Raw genomic sequence first — 12,518 nt, 5'->3', positions numbered from 1 at the left:
AGCATGTCAAGAAGCAAGGGGCTGCTGGTAACTGAGGGTCTTTGCCTACAGAGGGGGCTCCTGCACTGCCCGAGGCCGGCTGGGCTGGGGAGGCAGGAGCGGGGCTGCGGAGGCTGCCAGCTGACCTTTCTCAAACAGTTCATGGGTTTCCAGAGCAGCCGAGGTGTCAGCGGTGTAGAGCAGTCACAGCTTCCCAGGCACTGGAGGAGGAAGGCAGGGGGCACTCGAAAGGGGAGGAAAAGGCTCCGGCCTGGAAGGGTGGAAACCTTGCAACCCGTTAACTGTTTCTCCGCGGCGAGAGGCGGAAAGCAAACCAGGGTGTGCTTTGCTCCTGCGCCTCGCTCGCGCCCGTCCTCGCTGCCCTGCTCTGCTCTTGCCCTGCCTGGGCTTCTCTCCTGGCTTCTGCAAAAGCAGGACCTAGGTGGGGACTGGAAGGATCGAGGTGACAAATGGGCTCTGCCCCAGCACACGGAGCGGACCTGGACCGAGCTGCGTGCTGGAGAGCAAAGCGTGCTCTGAGCAGCGTGCAGCACGAGCAGGGGCTGCTTATGCAGAGCCCTCTGCTCTGATGAAGTCTCTGCAATCAGATTTCATTAACAGGCATGGGCACACAGAAAAAAACTCCTCGAGCCCTTTTCTTACCAGCGCATCGCTCTGCGTTTTCAGCTATCTTTGCTGGAAGTGCGTTTGTCTGGAGCGAGGGAAGGGGCTCTTGGAGCTGCGCCGTGGCAGCCCGGCAGTAACACGCTGTCGTTCGCGGCTGACAAAGCTCGGGAGTAAATTAGCAGGCAGAGTCTGTGAAAGGAAATGTTTCCTTAAACGTTTCCATAAAAGCTAATTGGCCTGTAAGAGCCGCGTACCTGTGGGCGCGCGGCGTCCCAGGGGTTCAGCGCTCACGGAAGCTATTCCTGGCTCTGCTAACAATGTTCGGTGTGACTTTGAGCAGGTCGTTTCAGTTCCCTGTGCCTTGGTTTCCCTGCCTGAAATGAGAAGAATACTCCCTTCCAGAGCACTGATAAGGTTCATGCACTAAAATTTTATTACTCGGATGGAGTTCCTTGGCAGAGGGATATTATGCAGAAAGAAGGTTAATGATGATGGTAGGCAGAGAATAAAAAAAGAAATTGCTGTTTTATTTTTATTTTGTTCTTTAAATGATGTTTAATAGCCAGTTTTCAATTCAGGAATAAAACCCAGTCCTCTGTGACCACCAAATTATCTCGCAAATGCTGTTCTGCGTGCAGACGGAGGAGAGGAGCTCACCCCTTCTCTCCGCTCTTAGGAGCAATCAGCAAAACGCATGTTGGAGCAGCTGATCTCCAGAGAGATTTCCTTTTCCCAATTAGAATTCTCATCTTCATTCATGAATAATGAAGAAAGCGCTTCCCAAGAGGCCTCCAAGAGGTTTCACGGGTCTCTTAGTGCCGTAGGGCTGGGGTGGAAGCGCTGCTGTGCCGGGCACGGCGTGCGTCAGGGCTGCTCCTTCCCACAGCCGAGGCCAGGGGGACTGAAGCAGAGCGGGGCGAGGGGATGTGCCCGAGGTGGGGTGGGAAGCCAGGCAGGCTGGGCAACACTTCTTCCAGAAGGAATTAAAGGCTGAACTGAGCTGTTATCCACCCCAGACCAACGCTGAATGCTTCCAGAAGCATTTCTAGGTGAACGTGCCCAACCACTGTGGTGACCTGGGGAGCAGAGGTGCCCCTTCCAGGACGAGCCTGTCCCCCGGTGCCCTGCCTGGCCACCCCGCTGTGTCATCCTCACCGCAGGCTGCGAGTGCCAACCACAGCAAAACACAGCACGCTCTGAGGCTGGGTGTTAGCTTATTTATTTATTTTTTTCTCCTGTTTGTTTTTATTTTTTCCACAAACACTGGCTACGTCAAAAATGCCACGTTCGTCACCCCCCAAACTATTACAAAAGCTAAGGTCAAATTCATGGAATAGTTTTGGCTGGGGAAAAGAGCGAGGGCGAAGAGCTGGGTCCCTGCTGGGCGAAGCGCGGGGGCTGCAGGACGCCGTCTCCTCTCCTTCCGCTGCCTGTGGCCAAGGGTTTCCCGTCCCCAGGGCAGTGTCCAGCCGCGGGGTGGCAGCTCTGTGTGTGAGGATGCTCTCGGTGCTCGCGTGCTCTTTTTCCTGCTCAGTTCCACTGTGTGGAAATACCGAGTGAGCTGTGGTTTGCTAGGGGAGGTGACATCTTTTCTTAGGTAACCTAGTAGATGAAGGAAATGGGAGAAAAAGGACTGACTTCTGGACATGTTATCACTGGCTAATCCAGATCTAATCCGGATCACTGTTCTCCTTCCCTCCTCCTGGTCCGAGCGCTTTTTGGAGAGGTGCTCACCTCCACCCTGATGTCCCCATGGAGCAGGAACAGCACAAGAGGAGCCCTGCCCCTGGTTTTGTGGAGCAGCTCATCCCTGGAGCAGAGCACGGCCTTTTGTTGTGGCCATTCCTCAGCTGTGGTGCTGAGCACAAGCCCTGCAGCTGCTGCCTTGCCCGGCACAGTGCTGGCAAGCCAAAACACCCAGCAGAGAGCAGCCAGGCTCTGATGGGCCAGGGCCTTGGTGCTCGTTGGAAAATCCTCCTGGGCAGATGCGAGCGCTTCCCCCCGAGGCAGGTCGGGCTCCTTGCTCACACCAGCAAGCTCTGACCAACAGCAGGTGCAAAAATCCCACCCCGGTGCCCGTGTTCGACTGTAAAGCGCTGGGCATCGCTTCCCAGCTTTGTTGTTGACCTCTTGCCTATCTCTGAGTTTCTTCCCACCGTTTCAACTGTTGCTTTTGTTGCCTATTTAATAGGCTTGTAAACAAGGATTCTTGCACTGTCCCCATCCCCTTGTTGTGTTTGCTCAAAGCTTTTCCCAAAACTTGCTCACCCTGTGTAAACAGCCCCTTTTTTGCCTCATCCCCATGCCCTTCTCCCTCATTTCTCCACTCGACCTTGCCTGGCCGTGTCAGGGAAGGTTCAGCTCTGGCTGCAGGGTGCAGTTTCAAAGCTGGTGCTGTGCTGAGGAAACCAAGGGGCCATACTCCCCCCAACCCTTCCACCTTCATAAACACCATCGTGAATTTGTGGGGACAAGGGTTGATTGGTGATAGTTTTTTTTCTATCTCCCCCATCTGTGCCTGCACAGAGCTGATGTGGGGCCGTGATGGTGACAGTATTTGAAGCAGGAGCTGTCTCTGGGTACTTATGTGTACAAAATCTCATACAACAAGACCCTGAGCTCTCTGGGGGCCTCGAGGTGCTACTGTAAGATGAAACGATCAAATACCACCGCACGGCGAAATGTCACGGCGCATCAGTAAAACTCCTCTCTGTAAATAAGAGGAGCTTGGTCTATCTCTCTGTTGTAGAGCCATGGGGCGTGTTGTTGCCAGATGAGCCAGAGAGGTTTGTGTAAGGAATGATTGGAATCGATTAAATTGGACTGAGGAGGGGCGATCGCCCCCCGTGCGGTTCTCTTCCCCCCTGCACCCACCCGGCTCCGGGTCCTGCAGCATCATCGGCGTGTGCTCTCGCCAGGAATAAAGCCAACCCTCCCTTTTTTTTGACCTTAAGTGATGGTTTAGGATTTCTTTTATTTGTGGACCTCGTCTTGGCCTTCTCCCACTATTTGTCTCTCCAAAAAAAGAATTCTGCTCTTTCAATTTCTGAGCCCAAATTGGAGGGGGGGGTATTACCAATCGGGATCAGTAAATAGCTCATCTGCCTTCGTAACACTTAGCATTTAGATAGTGCTTTCCATCGTCAGAGCCCTCTGCAAACTCCAGGTAATCCTCCCAGCACCCCTCCAGTCGGGTAAGAATAACTAATCCCAAACAAATAGCTTCAGTGTGGAACTAATGTAGGGAATGGATAAGAGTAATTTCAGGTTTAAGAGAAAACTAGTGGGTAATCTCGCAAGAAAATTAGAAAAAAGGGCAGGGGGAAAGAAAAAAGCCCGAGCTATTGATTGTGAAAGTTAAGTCGCTTCAGCTCATTGACTGGCATTTCAAGTAGCCAGGACAGGTTGGAAATATTGCAGCTACTTAGCGTAGCCTTGCCATTTGCAGGCATAAAGTACATCAGAGATTCAGTAATACGTTAAAATAGTTAAATTTAAAATGCATTCAATAATTTTTGTGTTAAGGTTCATATTTTTTTTCCTATCACTTAACAAAAAAATCTTGTAAATATTGAATTTCCTCCTTTTTGTGTGTTTATTTAATAACTGTATTTACTTATTCATTTTCTAATTTCCTCCTCCTTCTGTCATCTCTGGAAACTGGAGCTTGAGGAGATTTGCCCGCCCTTGGTGGTAGTTTAGTCAAAATATCTTGTCACTTGTGTGTCCTGGTGTGCTTTTTTTCCAAGTCTGGTTGAACAGTTGTGTTTGGTCACCAAATGGACTCATTAATCCATGTTCCATTTGGGACAGGTTTTGGGGGAGAAATGGCTCAGATTCTGTTTTTCTTTAGAAACTGAGAATCTATTTTTCCAGAGGACGACTTGTGTCCCTGTGTGTCCTGCACCACGTGCAGGAGCCCAAGTCCGAGGTGGTGATGCCCAGGCTAGGAGGCAAGCTGCAGGTAGAGGTTGGGTTTTCCAGCTCTGGTGGCTCGAGTCCGTTTCTCTGCTTTCCAGCGTCAGCTGTGGGCACTGGACCAGACCTAGGGCTCCAGCAGACCGAGGCTGTTCTGAAACCCATGTGCTTGTGTGAGTATTCGCCTGTCCAGGACAGTGAGCTTTCCCTGAGCTCGCTACTGGTTTCCCAGACCTCTGAATGGGTCTGTTGGGGTGTTACAGAGGTGTTTGCAGACACCACTGCAAACCAAGAATAGCTATAGAGGATCATAAGGACTTGTAGCACCCGCTCTGTTGCTCTCAAGTGCTTTATTCCCTTATATTCGCCTAAACCCCAAATCCACCGCTGCCTGCCCCAGGTATTTCTAAGCAATTACATATTTGCCTCAGACTTTTTTTTTCCTCCATCCTCAGCCCTGTGTTTTGAAAGGAGAGAACCAAAACATGCCTGAGGAGCACTGAGCATGGCCACTGATCACAGGGATGGAGCTTGGGGGCGCACGAGGAGTCCAGGGGACACCCGGGGCAGGCGCCCACCCTCCCCTCCACCCGCCGGACCCCTCTGCAGCAACCTTATGGGGAAGAAAGAATAATAAAGGCTTGGCAGGTCTATTCACACTGTGTAAAATTGAATTAGCAGAGGTATGTGAGGAACATGGCTCAATTTCCATGGGGATGAGGAGATCTTTATCAACCCCCCCCCCCCCCCCCAGGATTATCCCGTGCAGCACAAAGCCCCTTTTGGGGCTGGCAAGCAGACGTCCCCCGGTGTGCCTCGCCGGGGTAAAATCAAGGTGATGTCTGAGCCAGGCTGGGATGAGGGCTTAGCCACAGCAGGAGGTAGGAGGGGGAAAGTAAGCAGGGAGGCTGCAGGGACCAAAATGAAGGTGTTCAAAGGTGCAGGCTGGAGATCGAGTGGTGATAAGAGCCAGGGACCCCCTGTTGTTTTCTGCCCCCTCTCCTTGATGAGGTGTGGCACCTTTTGGTGCTCTCTGACCAACCCACAGGGTAAGGGAAGGCTGCTCAGAGGGCATCACACCCTGATCCCCAAACCAACAGCACCAGCTCCTCTGTCTGCTGCTGCTGACCCCTGCGTTCAGTGGGAGATGAGAAAATGGCCAGGACTCCGTCTGCGGAGCTGTGAGCCCTGCTGTGAAGGGGCTGTTTGTCATCTGCCGGCCACAGAAAGGTCCCCGCAGCCTGTTGGAAACCCTGCCCAGCCCAGTGCACCCCGGGGAAGGGCTGAGCTGGGGTGGCAGCACCATGGTGCTGGTGAGGGGTGAGCAGGGGAGGGACATGGCGGCGAGGCCTTGCACTTCGGGCAGTGACGTGGAAAGGAGAAGCGAGGAGCCCAGCTCACACACACCCTGCACAGCCAGGCCGAGCTCGGAAGCGAGCGGCCTCTTTGCTTCCTCCCCTGCACCCCGCAGCGGGCGGGTGGGGAGGGCTGGGGCTGGGTGGGGACCTGGCCAAGCCGCTCGGCCTCGCTCGCCAGCACAGCTGAGCTGGGGCAGCAGGTATTTGGCACCGGGGCGCTCCTGGGGCCGCAGCAGGGAGAAGGGCTGCGTGCCCCCATGGTGCTGTGAGGGCCGAGGAGAAAGTCCTCGAGCGGTGTGGGGTGGCTGCACTCGGGCTTTAGGGTTCTCTGAGAGCAGAGTCCTGCCGTGTCAGGTGGGAACTGGGTTTCTTATGGTGTGAGCAGCACGGGAACTGGTTCAAAGGAAAGGGTGAGGGGTTGCTGAGGGCAGAAGGGAGCCCAGAAAGGAGAGACAACCAGGTTACACATGGAGGGAGCCATGAGAAGCCCCCAGGAGAGCCAGCCTGGTCCTGGGGTGACTGGTGGAGCTGGGAGGGCAGCTGGGTCCCTCCTGCCTCCATCCCCATCAGCTGGCTCTGTCCCTCTCAGCAGCGTTCCCCCACCCCAGAGCGATGGCTGTGTCAGGGCAGCAGCAGCCCCATTCTCAGGAGCGGCTCTGCCAGGGCTGCTCGCCGCCACCTGCCTGTCCATGGCTGGGAAACGGGGCCCAAAACACCCCGCGAGGAGCAGCTGTTCCCTCTGGGTCACTGCCCGCCCCGAGCACCTCAGGCCAGGCTCTGTCAGCGCTGCCCCACACACCGACAAACCTCATCCTTCTGCTTCAGAAAAGCCTGCTTGCTCAAGGTGTGACCCTTCACCATCATGAAAGTTAAATTTGTTATTTGCCAGAGGCTTGGGCACAATCTCTGTGGCTGGGACCCTTCTTGGTCAAGCCTGGCCCCTTAGGGCCTCCTTGCACCTCTGTCATCCCCCCAAAACAGCAGCCTCGGTCTCCAGAGGCTGTTGTTTCGCAGCGAGGAGCTGCTCCCTTCCCAGCGTGTGTGGCTGCTGGTAAACACATGCTGCTCCTGTGCAGCACCTGTGTGCGAGGGTCTTGTGAAACCTGACATCCTAACACCTTCCCAAACGGGTGGGAGGTGCAGGGGTGTTCAAGGTGCTGCTGCTGGGTGCCCCTGACCACCTCTCTCCTCCTTCCTCCTCCTCCCAGCACCGCAGGGTTGCAGTCGGCAGGTTTGGCGCAGGGAGAGGCAAGGCAGCGTCGTCCCTGCTCACCGAGGGGTTAAAAGCAAGCCCCTCGTACAGGCCAGGCCGTGCTGCTGTGGGCAGGACGGTGCTGAGCTGTGGTGCTGAGCTCAGCCCCGGAGCCAGCGCAAACCCCGGCACGAGCTCCCCGCACGCCGTCTCCCGTCCCCGTGCCGAGCCCGCAGCCCTCCAGCTTGTTTGGTTTTGTCCTGTAACCAGCCTGTTTATTGTTCTGAAAAGGTTAAATTGGTCAGGGAAAAAAAAAAAAAAAAAGATGGATTTTTTTTTCTTCCCCTTTCTAATGAGAGTCTGGGGACCTTTTCCCTGCTGACGTCAGAGTCGTATCCAATAGCCTTTGCAGTGAGGCCTGATTTGCAAAGGACACCCTGGGGTAAAGCAAAAATCTTGGTGAAACCGTTAAAAAGAAAAAGCACCCTCCGAGATGACTTTCTGCTGCTTTTATGTCCTGATTTCACCTTCTAATTACCGGCCCGGCCTTATTTATTTATTTCTTTCAAGCCGGGGAGGCCGCCTGCAGCCCCCCGTGCGTGTGCGCGCGCGCTCCCCGTCCCGTCCCTCCCCACGCTTGGCTCTCCCCCCCCCAGCTGCCATGCAAGGCGAAGCCAAGCCCGAGCAGCTGGGCTGCTGCGTCCTGCCTTGGCCGGGAAGCCGAGGGGGCCCCGTCTGGGTCGCTCTGAACTCAGGCAGCCCCAGCGCTGCCATTCGCGGCGCCGCAGCACCGGCTGGCTCGGGGGCCGCCACCGCCGCCTCCCTCCCGTGTCCAGAATCGGGCAGCGGCTGGGGGCGGCTGGGGGTCTTGCCCTGTGCTCCCACCCTGATGGGGTTTTGGAGGCTGTGTCCCAGCCCTGATGATCCCGGTGGGATCCCCGATGGGATCGGCAGAGGTGCCACGCAGCCCTGTCCCCACAGCAGGACCGTCGAGGGTGGAGGTGGCAGGGAAATAGTTTTTGCTTGCCCAGTGCCACGCTGGGGAAAGCTGCCAGAACATCCAGTTTTGTTGTCGTAGAGGGTTTGTTTTCATGGAAAATCTTTACGTTTTCCGTTAAAAGCTTAGCTGCCTCTCCCTGCCTGCCCATGCTGCTGAGGGACGGAGGCCTTCAGCAGCCTTGCAGTGCAGGAGCTGCTGTTGAAGCCCCTTTGTGCCAGGGCCCAGCGGTTACATCCTGTTTTTAGTGGCTGAAAGTGATGCCCCTACACCCCCTACATCAGCAGCAGGGCTGGGTGAGAGCAAGTGCCACAGGTACAAGCAGCATTCAGGCTCCAGGAGCCACTGGTGTCCCCTGGGCTTGCCCTTGGAGATGTCCAAGTGGAGCCTTGTGGCGCAGGGCCCGGCCCCCTTCCTGGGGCGTGTTAGAGGCACCCAGACCTCTTGGATGTTTTTCTTCGGTGGTTTTCTGGGTAGCTTGTTTGCTGTTTTTGAGGACTCTCAGAGGAAGATGTCTCATCCTCTTCACAGCCAGCCTTGATGAGCCTTTTCCGGGCTCGGAGGTTGCTTGTTTGGAGAACGCAGAGCAGTTCTGCCCACGAGGCAGTGAGAGGACCTCTCTGTGTCCCGGAGGCACAGCCAGAAGCCCGTCTCCTTCCCCAGTGTCGAGGTGGCTGAGGAGCAGTGAGGGGTCCACGCGGGAGCAGCCCCGTACACCTTCCTCCGAGGACAGGGACACCACCACCTACGTGTCCAGCAAAAACCTGGAACTCAAACAGGACAAACTCAATAGCAGCGCAGTTCTGGGTCCAAACTTTATGGCCATCCTCTTCCGAATAAGTTGAATCTCTTCCCGGTCCGAATACATCCAAGCTTTGAGCAAGCTCAGCTTCTGCTCTGGCTCTTGAGCCAAACTTTGCAGATTCAGTGTCTCTCCTTTCTCCTGCTTTGCTCTGGACCCGTGTCAGCACTCGGTAGAAGATTCGGGCCCAGCAGCCGTGCTCTCCTCATCCTCCCCAAAGATTTTCCTGTCCCGCATCAGGGTGGCACCACTCGTGCTGGGTGCACCGGGCCTGGAGGGAAGGCTCCTGGCACGCCAGGGCTGCACAGCACGGTATGGTGGGACAGCTGGGTTTCAGTGATGCAATTAATGGGACTTGCTCTGAAATTATAATTAGCACCTTAGTGCCTGTTAAGTGCAGGCCATGACTGTGTGTTACAGGTGTCATTGGTGTGAGCAACCTGCCTGTTCCTCTGCTGAGCACTGGCAGTGAGGAAATCCTGCTGGCAAATATCCCTTCTTGAGCAAAATCTCCCTCCATGCCCAGATGTCGGGGGCAGTGGTGCGTGGGGCTGAGCTTGTGGCTCTCTGCTGGTACCAGGCCTCGGCAAGCCACAGAGCCCTGCACTAAAGCAGGTGCCTGGGCAGTGTGGAAAGCGGCTTTGCCAGCATGCAGGGGAGGGCTATGGGATGAAAAAAACCTCAGGATCTCATCTGTTTTAGGGCAAGATTTCTATCCTTGCTCTTTGGAGTGACTGGAAGCCACAGCTGGCTGGGCGTAAGGAAGGGTGTGTGTGCTGCCTGGCTGTGTGAAGGCCCCAGAAGCGATTTCTGGATGTCTCATGCCGGGTGCAGTCCTCAGGATGCTCCTTTGGAAGGGGGCCAGGTAGCCAAGGCCTCAAGAACATGAGCTTTGGGGAAAGGGATGGGCAAGGAAACACAGCAGAGCTCTGTGACGGCTTGGGCATGCGACGGTGGCACAAGGGAAGCCAGGACTGTCACCCAGCAGAACAGTGACCCAGGGGGGGCCCTGTCGGTGGCACCCCAGCCACCCCTGAGCACAGCCTGCCCTTGAGCAGCCGCCTCCTCCAAGGAAAACATCCCGGCTGCTGCGGCGATTGAGCAAGAGGCCGGCGGGGCGAATGCGGCAGCGGCGTGACGCAGGCGGGCGAGGAGCTCCCGGCTCTCGCGCCGGGCTGCAGCCCCAGCTGTCCTCTCACTGTGCTCCTCTGGAAACCTGCTGTACAGCCAAGTTTTGTCTCCGAACAGCCGCGATACATTGGGAAGGTCGGGAGCACCCTCCGGCTGCCCCTCCTCCTCCTCGTTGTCCCTCATCCTCATTTTTTTTTTTTTTTTTTTGCTTCCTCCCCTCCCCGCCATCGCCGCTTGCTGCCGCTTCTCCTCGCCTCGGAGTTACCTTCAGCAAACACCGCCGCGGCCCGCCCGAGCCAGGCGAGGCCCCGCTGCCAAATGTAGGCTTAGAGGCACAGCACAGACACAGCTCCATTAAGCCAGGCTGAGCCTTACGGGAATCGTTCCTGGCCCGGGCTTGGAAAACAAATATAGCATGTTGGTTTGCTTTGGCTGCGCCAGGGGGGTCACGCAGGGACACAGGTTTGCTGTTCTGATCGGAGGCAAGGTCCAAAGAGCAGTGTAATAGGCTGGAAAGCCGTGGAAATGGTCTGTCATTATTTACACGTCAGGGTTAGAGCCAGCGAGCGCTGCCGATGGGCTCGTGGGGACGGTGCGGGGCGGCAGGAGGCCGGGGGGTGCTCGGCTGGGGCAGGGGCAGGTGGCAGGCAGCGTGCGGCCCGATGCTGCTCCCACCCGGCCTTTACACCCACCTGGGCATCCCCAGCCAGGTATCAAGTCAAAGCATCCTAGGGCTGAATTTTAGCAGAGGTTTTGCCTCCACAAACCGGCCCCAGGTGCTCCTCCATGCCACAGGGCGAGCATGGGGTGGGCTTGGAGGTGGAGGCTCGTGCCGCGGGCTTTGCGTGCTCCCCCAGTGAGTGGTGAGCTCTGCCCCGCCTGCAAAACCTGGGCAAGGACACTTCTTCTCCTATTTTTTTTTTATCCAAGTGAGCTTTTTAAATTGCCAGTTCTTCGGGATCGAGATTTTTCATCCATAAGGCATCCAGCATGTGTTGGCTATTATTTGGGTATGTTATTATGAGTCAAGTAGGCAGTAATAATTTATGTTGGAGCTGGAGCTGACCTTTGTACACGAGGGAAACCAACCTGCAAAGAGAAACAGTGACGGCATCCACCGTGTTTACTGACATTTTGGCTTTTTACTGGCAGGTTTTCAAACACCAAAATAAGGCAGTAAGTGGGTTCTCTATAAGTACGCACAGATATGTTGTAGAAACGTGATGCAGCAGCGTGGGGTTTGTTTCTGTATCGTCGTGTGTGCGTGCGTGGTTATGTAGGTACACAAATGCATGGATCAAGTTTGCAAAACTAATAGCTGAATGATTTTCTATTTGCATGTTTTCTATTTATGACCAAAAAACAACTTCCTTCTCTTTCATAACCCAACATTTCAGTTGCAAAACAAAAAAGCCATAAATCTAGATTATATATAAAAGCTTCTCATATCATCTGAAACTTATACTAGACTAAGAGGAAAAAAATACCTCAAAGTTAATTTACTCTTTTTATTGCTGTGTTTGGGGCAGGGGGAAGAAATACAGGCTAGTAACAAGATTCAGCCTTTGATTTTTGTTATTATTTTTATTTTATTTTTCCATTACACTTCTCGGTAGTTTCACCGATGGCTGCTAACCCCACCCGGGAGGTGGGTATGGGCGTGCGTACGTGCACACACATGCACACACCACCTTTGATGGTCACATCCAGCCCTGCCCAAAGCAGACAGCTCTTTGACTGTTCACTCATCACCTTATAAATGCCTTTTCCTTCACGTACTTGGCATCGGGTATGAAGCTAACCCTGGTTGCCGGTTTGCTGCTGACCCATTGTGTGAGTTAAAGCGAGATGCTTCACCCGTGAGTGCTCCTTCACCCTTTGGTTTGCTCAGGGACTGTGCTTTGTCCTGTGCAGGGGCCGTGTTTGTGTACCCGGCACGATTAATTAAACCTGGGGAGTGGCTGGAGATTCAGTCCGAAAAGAAGAGAAGTACATGTACACAGATATATATATATATACACACAAAATGCATGTATTTAATTATGACGAAAGGGAACAGTTCCCCCTTTTTCCCTCCTATAATCATTTGAAATATTCCATTAAAGAAAATCTCCCCTTTATAGCCCCCAACTTCCATTCCTTAGTCCTCAATAAAACCTACTTAGGGTTAATTTAGAGGCTTTGTTGTGAGAAAGTGAGAAGTTTTTCTCTTCCTGACCTTTTAAAAAGTTAATATTTTTAATGTTTGGTGATTTTGTGTTTAAGAAACTCTCTTTGAAGGCTAAAACTGCATTGTTCCATTCAAAAAATGTTGTAATGGGGCAGTTTCAACACTATCAAAGACATTGCCTCGCTTTGTTTCCCCCGAAACAAAATTTCATTGAACTCTATGCCTGTTTCTAAACCTGTTATTTTTAACCAGAAGGGATTTTTTTTGTTGGAGAACCGCTTTTGACCTAGTATTCCTGACTGGTCCTGCTCATAATTACAGCCTGGTCTTCTGGGAACTCCTGT

At 54.1% G+C, this 12,518-nt stretch overlaps 1 protein-coding gene across 11 annotated transcripts in view; it reads left to right on the top strand.

Annotated features, from left to right (window-relative positions):
* The window catches only part of ASTN2 (astrotactin 2), a 331,775-nt gene that overhangs the window by 258,072 nt on the left and 61,185 nt on the right, over positions 1-12,518 (top strand). Inside the window, exons 20-21 of one of the 11 annotated variants that reach the window (XM_072025078.1) lie at positions 4,626-4,697; positions 4,980-5,179. The exons of 9 other annotated variants lie outside the window; for them this stretch is intronic. In XM_072025078.1, the coding sequence (XP_071881179.1) occupies positions 4,626-4,697; positions 4,980-5,017 (110 nt within the window). In that variant the 3' untranslated portion in view covers positions 5,018-5,179. Of the gene's footprint in view, positions 1-4,625; positions 4,698-4,979; positions 5,180-12,518 lie in introns of those variants that run through there. One more of the 11 variants, XM_072025079.1, reaches the window with a different exon arrangement.

This window comes from Anas platyrhynchos, chromosome 18 (assembly GCF_047663525.1).
Source record: "Anas platyrhynchos isolate ZD024472 breed Pekin duck chromosome 18, IASCAAS_PekinDuck_T2T, whole genome shotgun sequence".
NCBI classification, from domain to species: Eukaryota; Metazoa; Chordata; class Aves; order Anseriformes; family Anatidae; genus Anas; species Anas platyrhynchos.
This window is presented reverse-complemented; position numbering and strand designations above follow the sequence as displayed.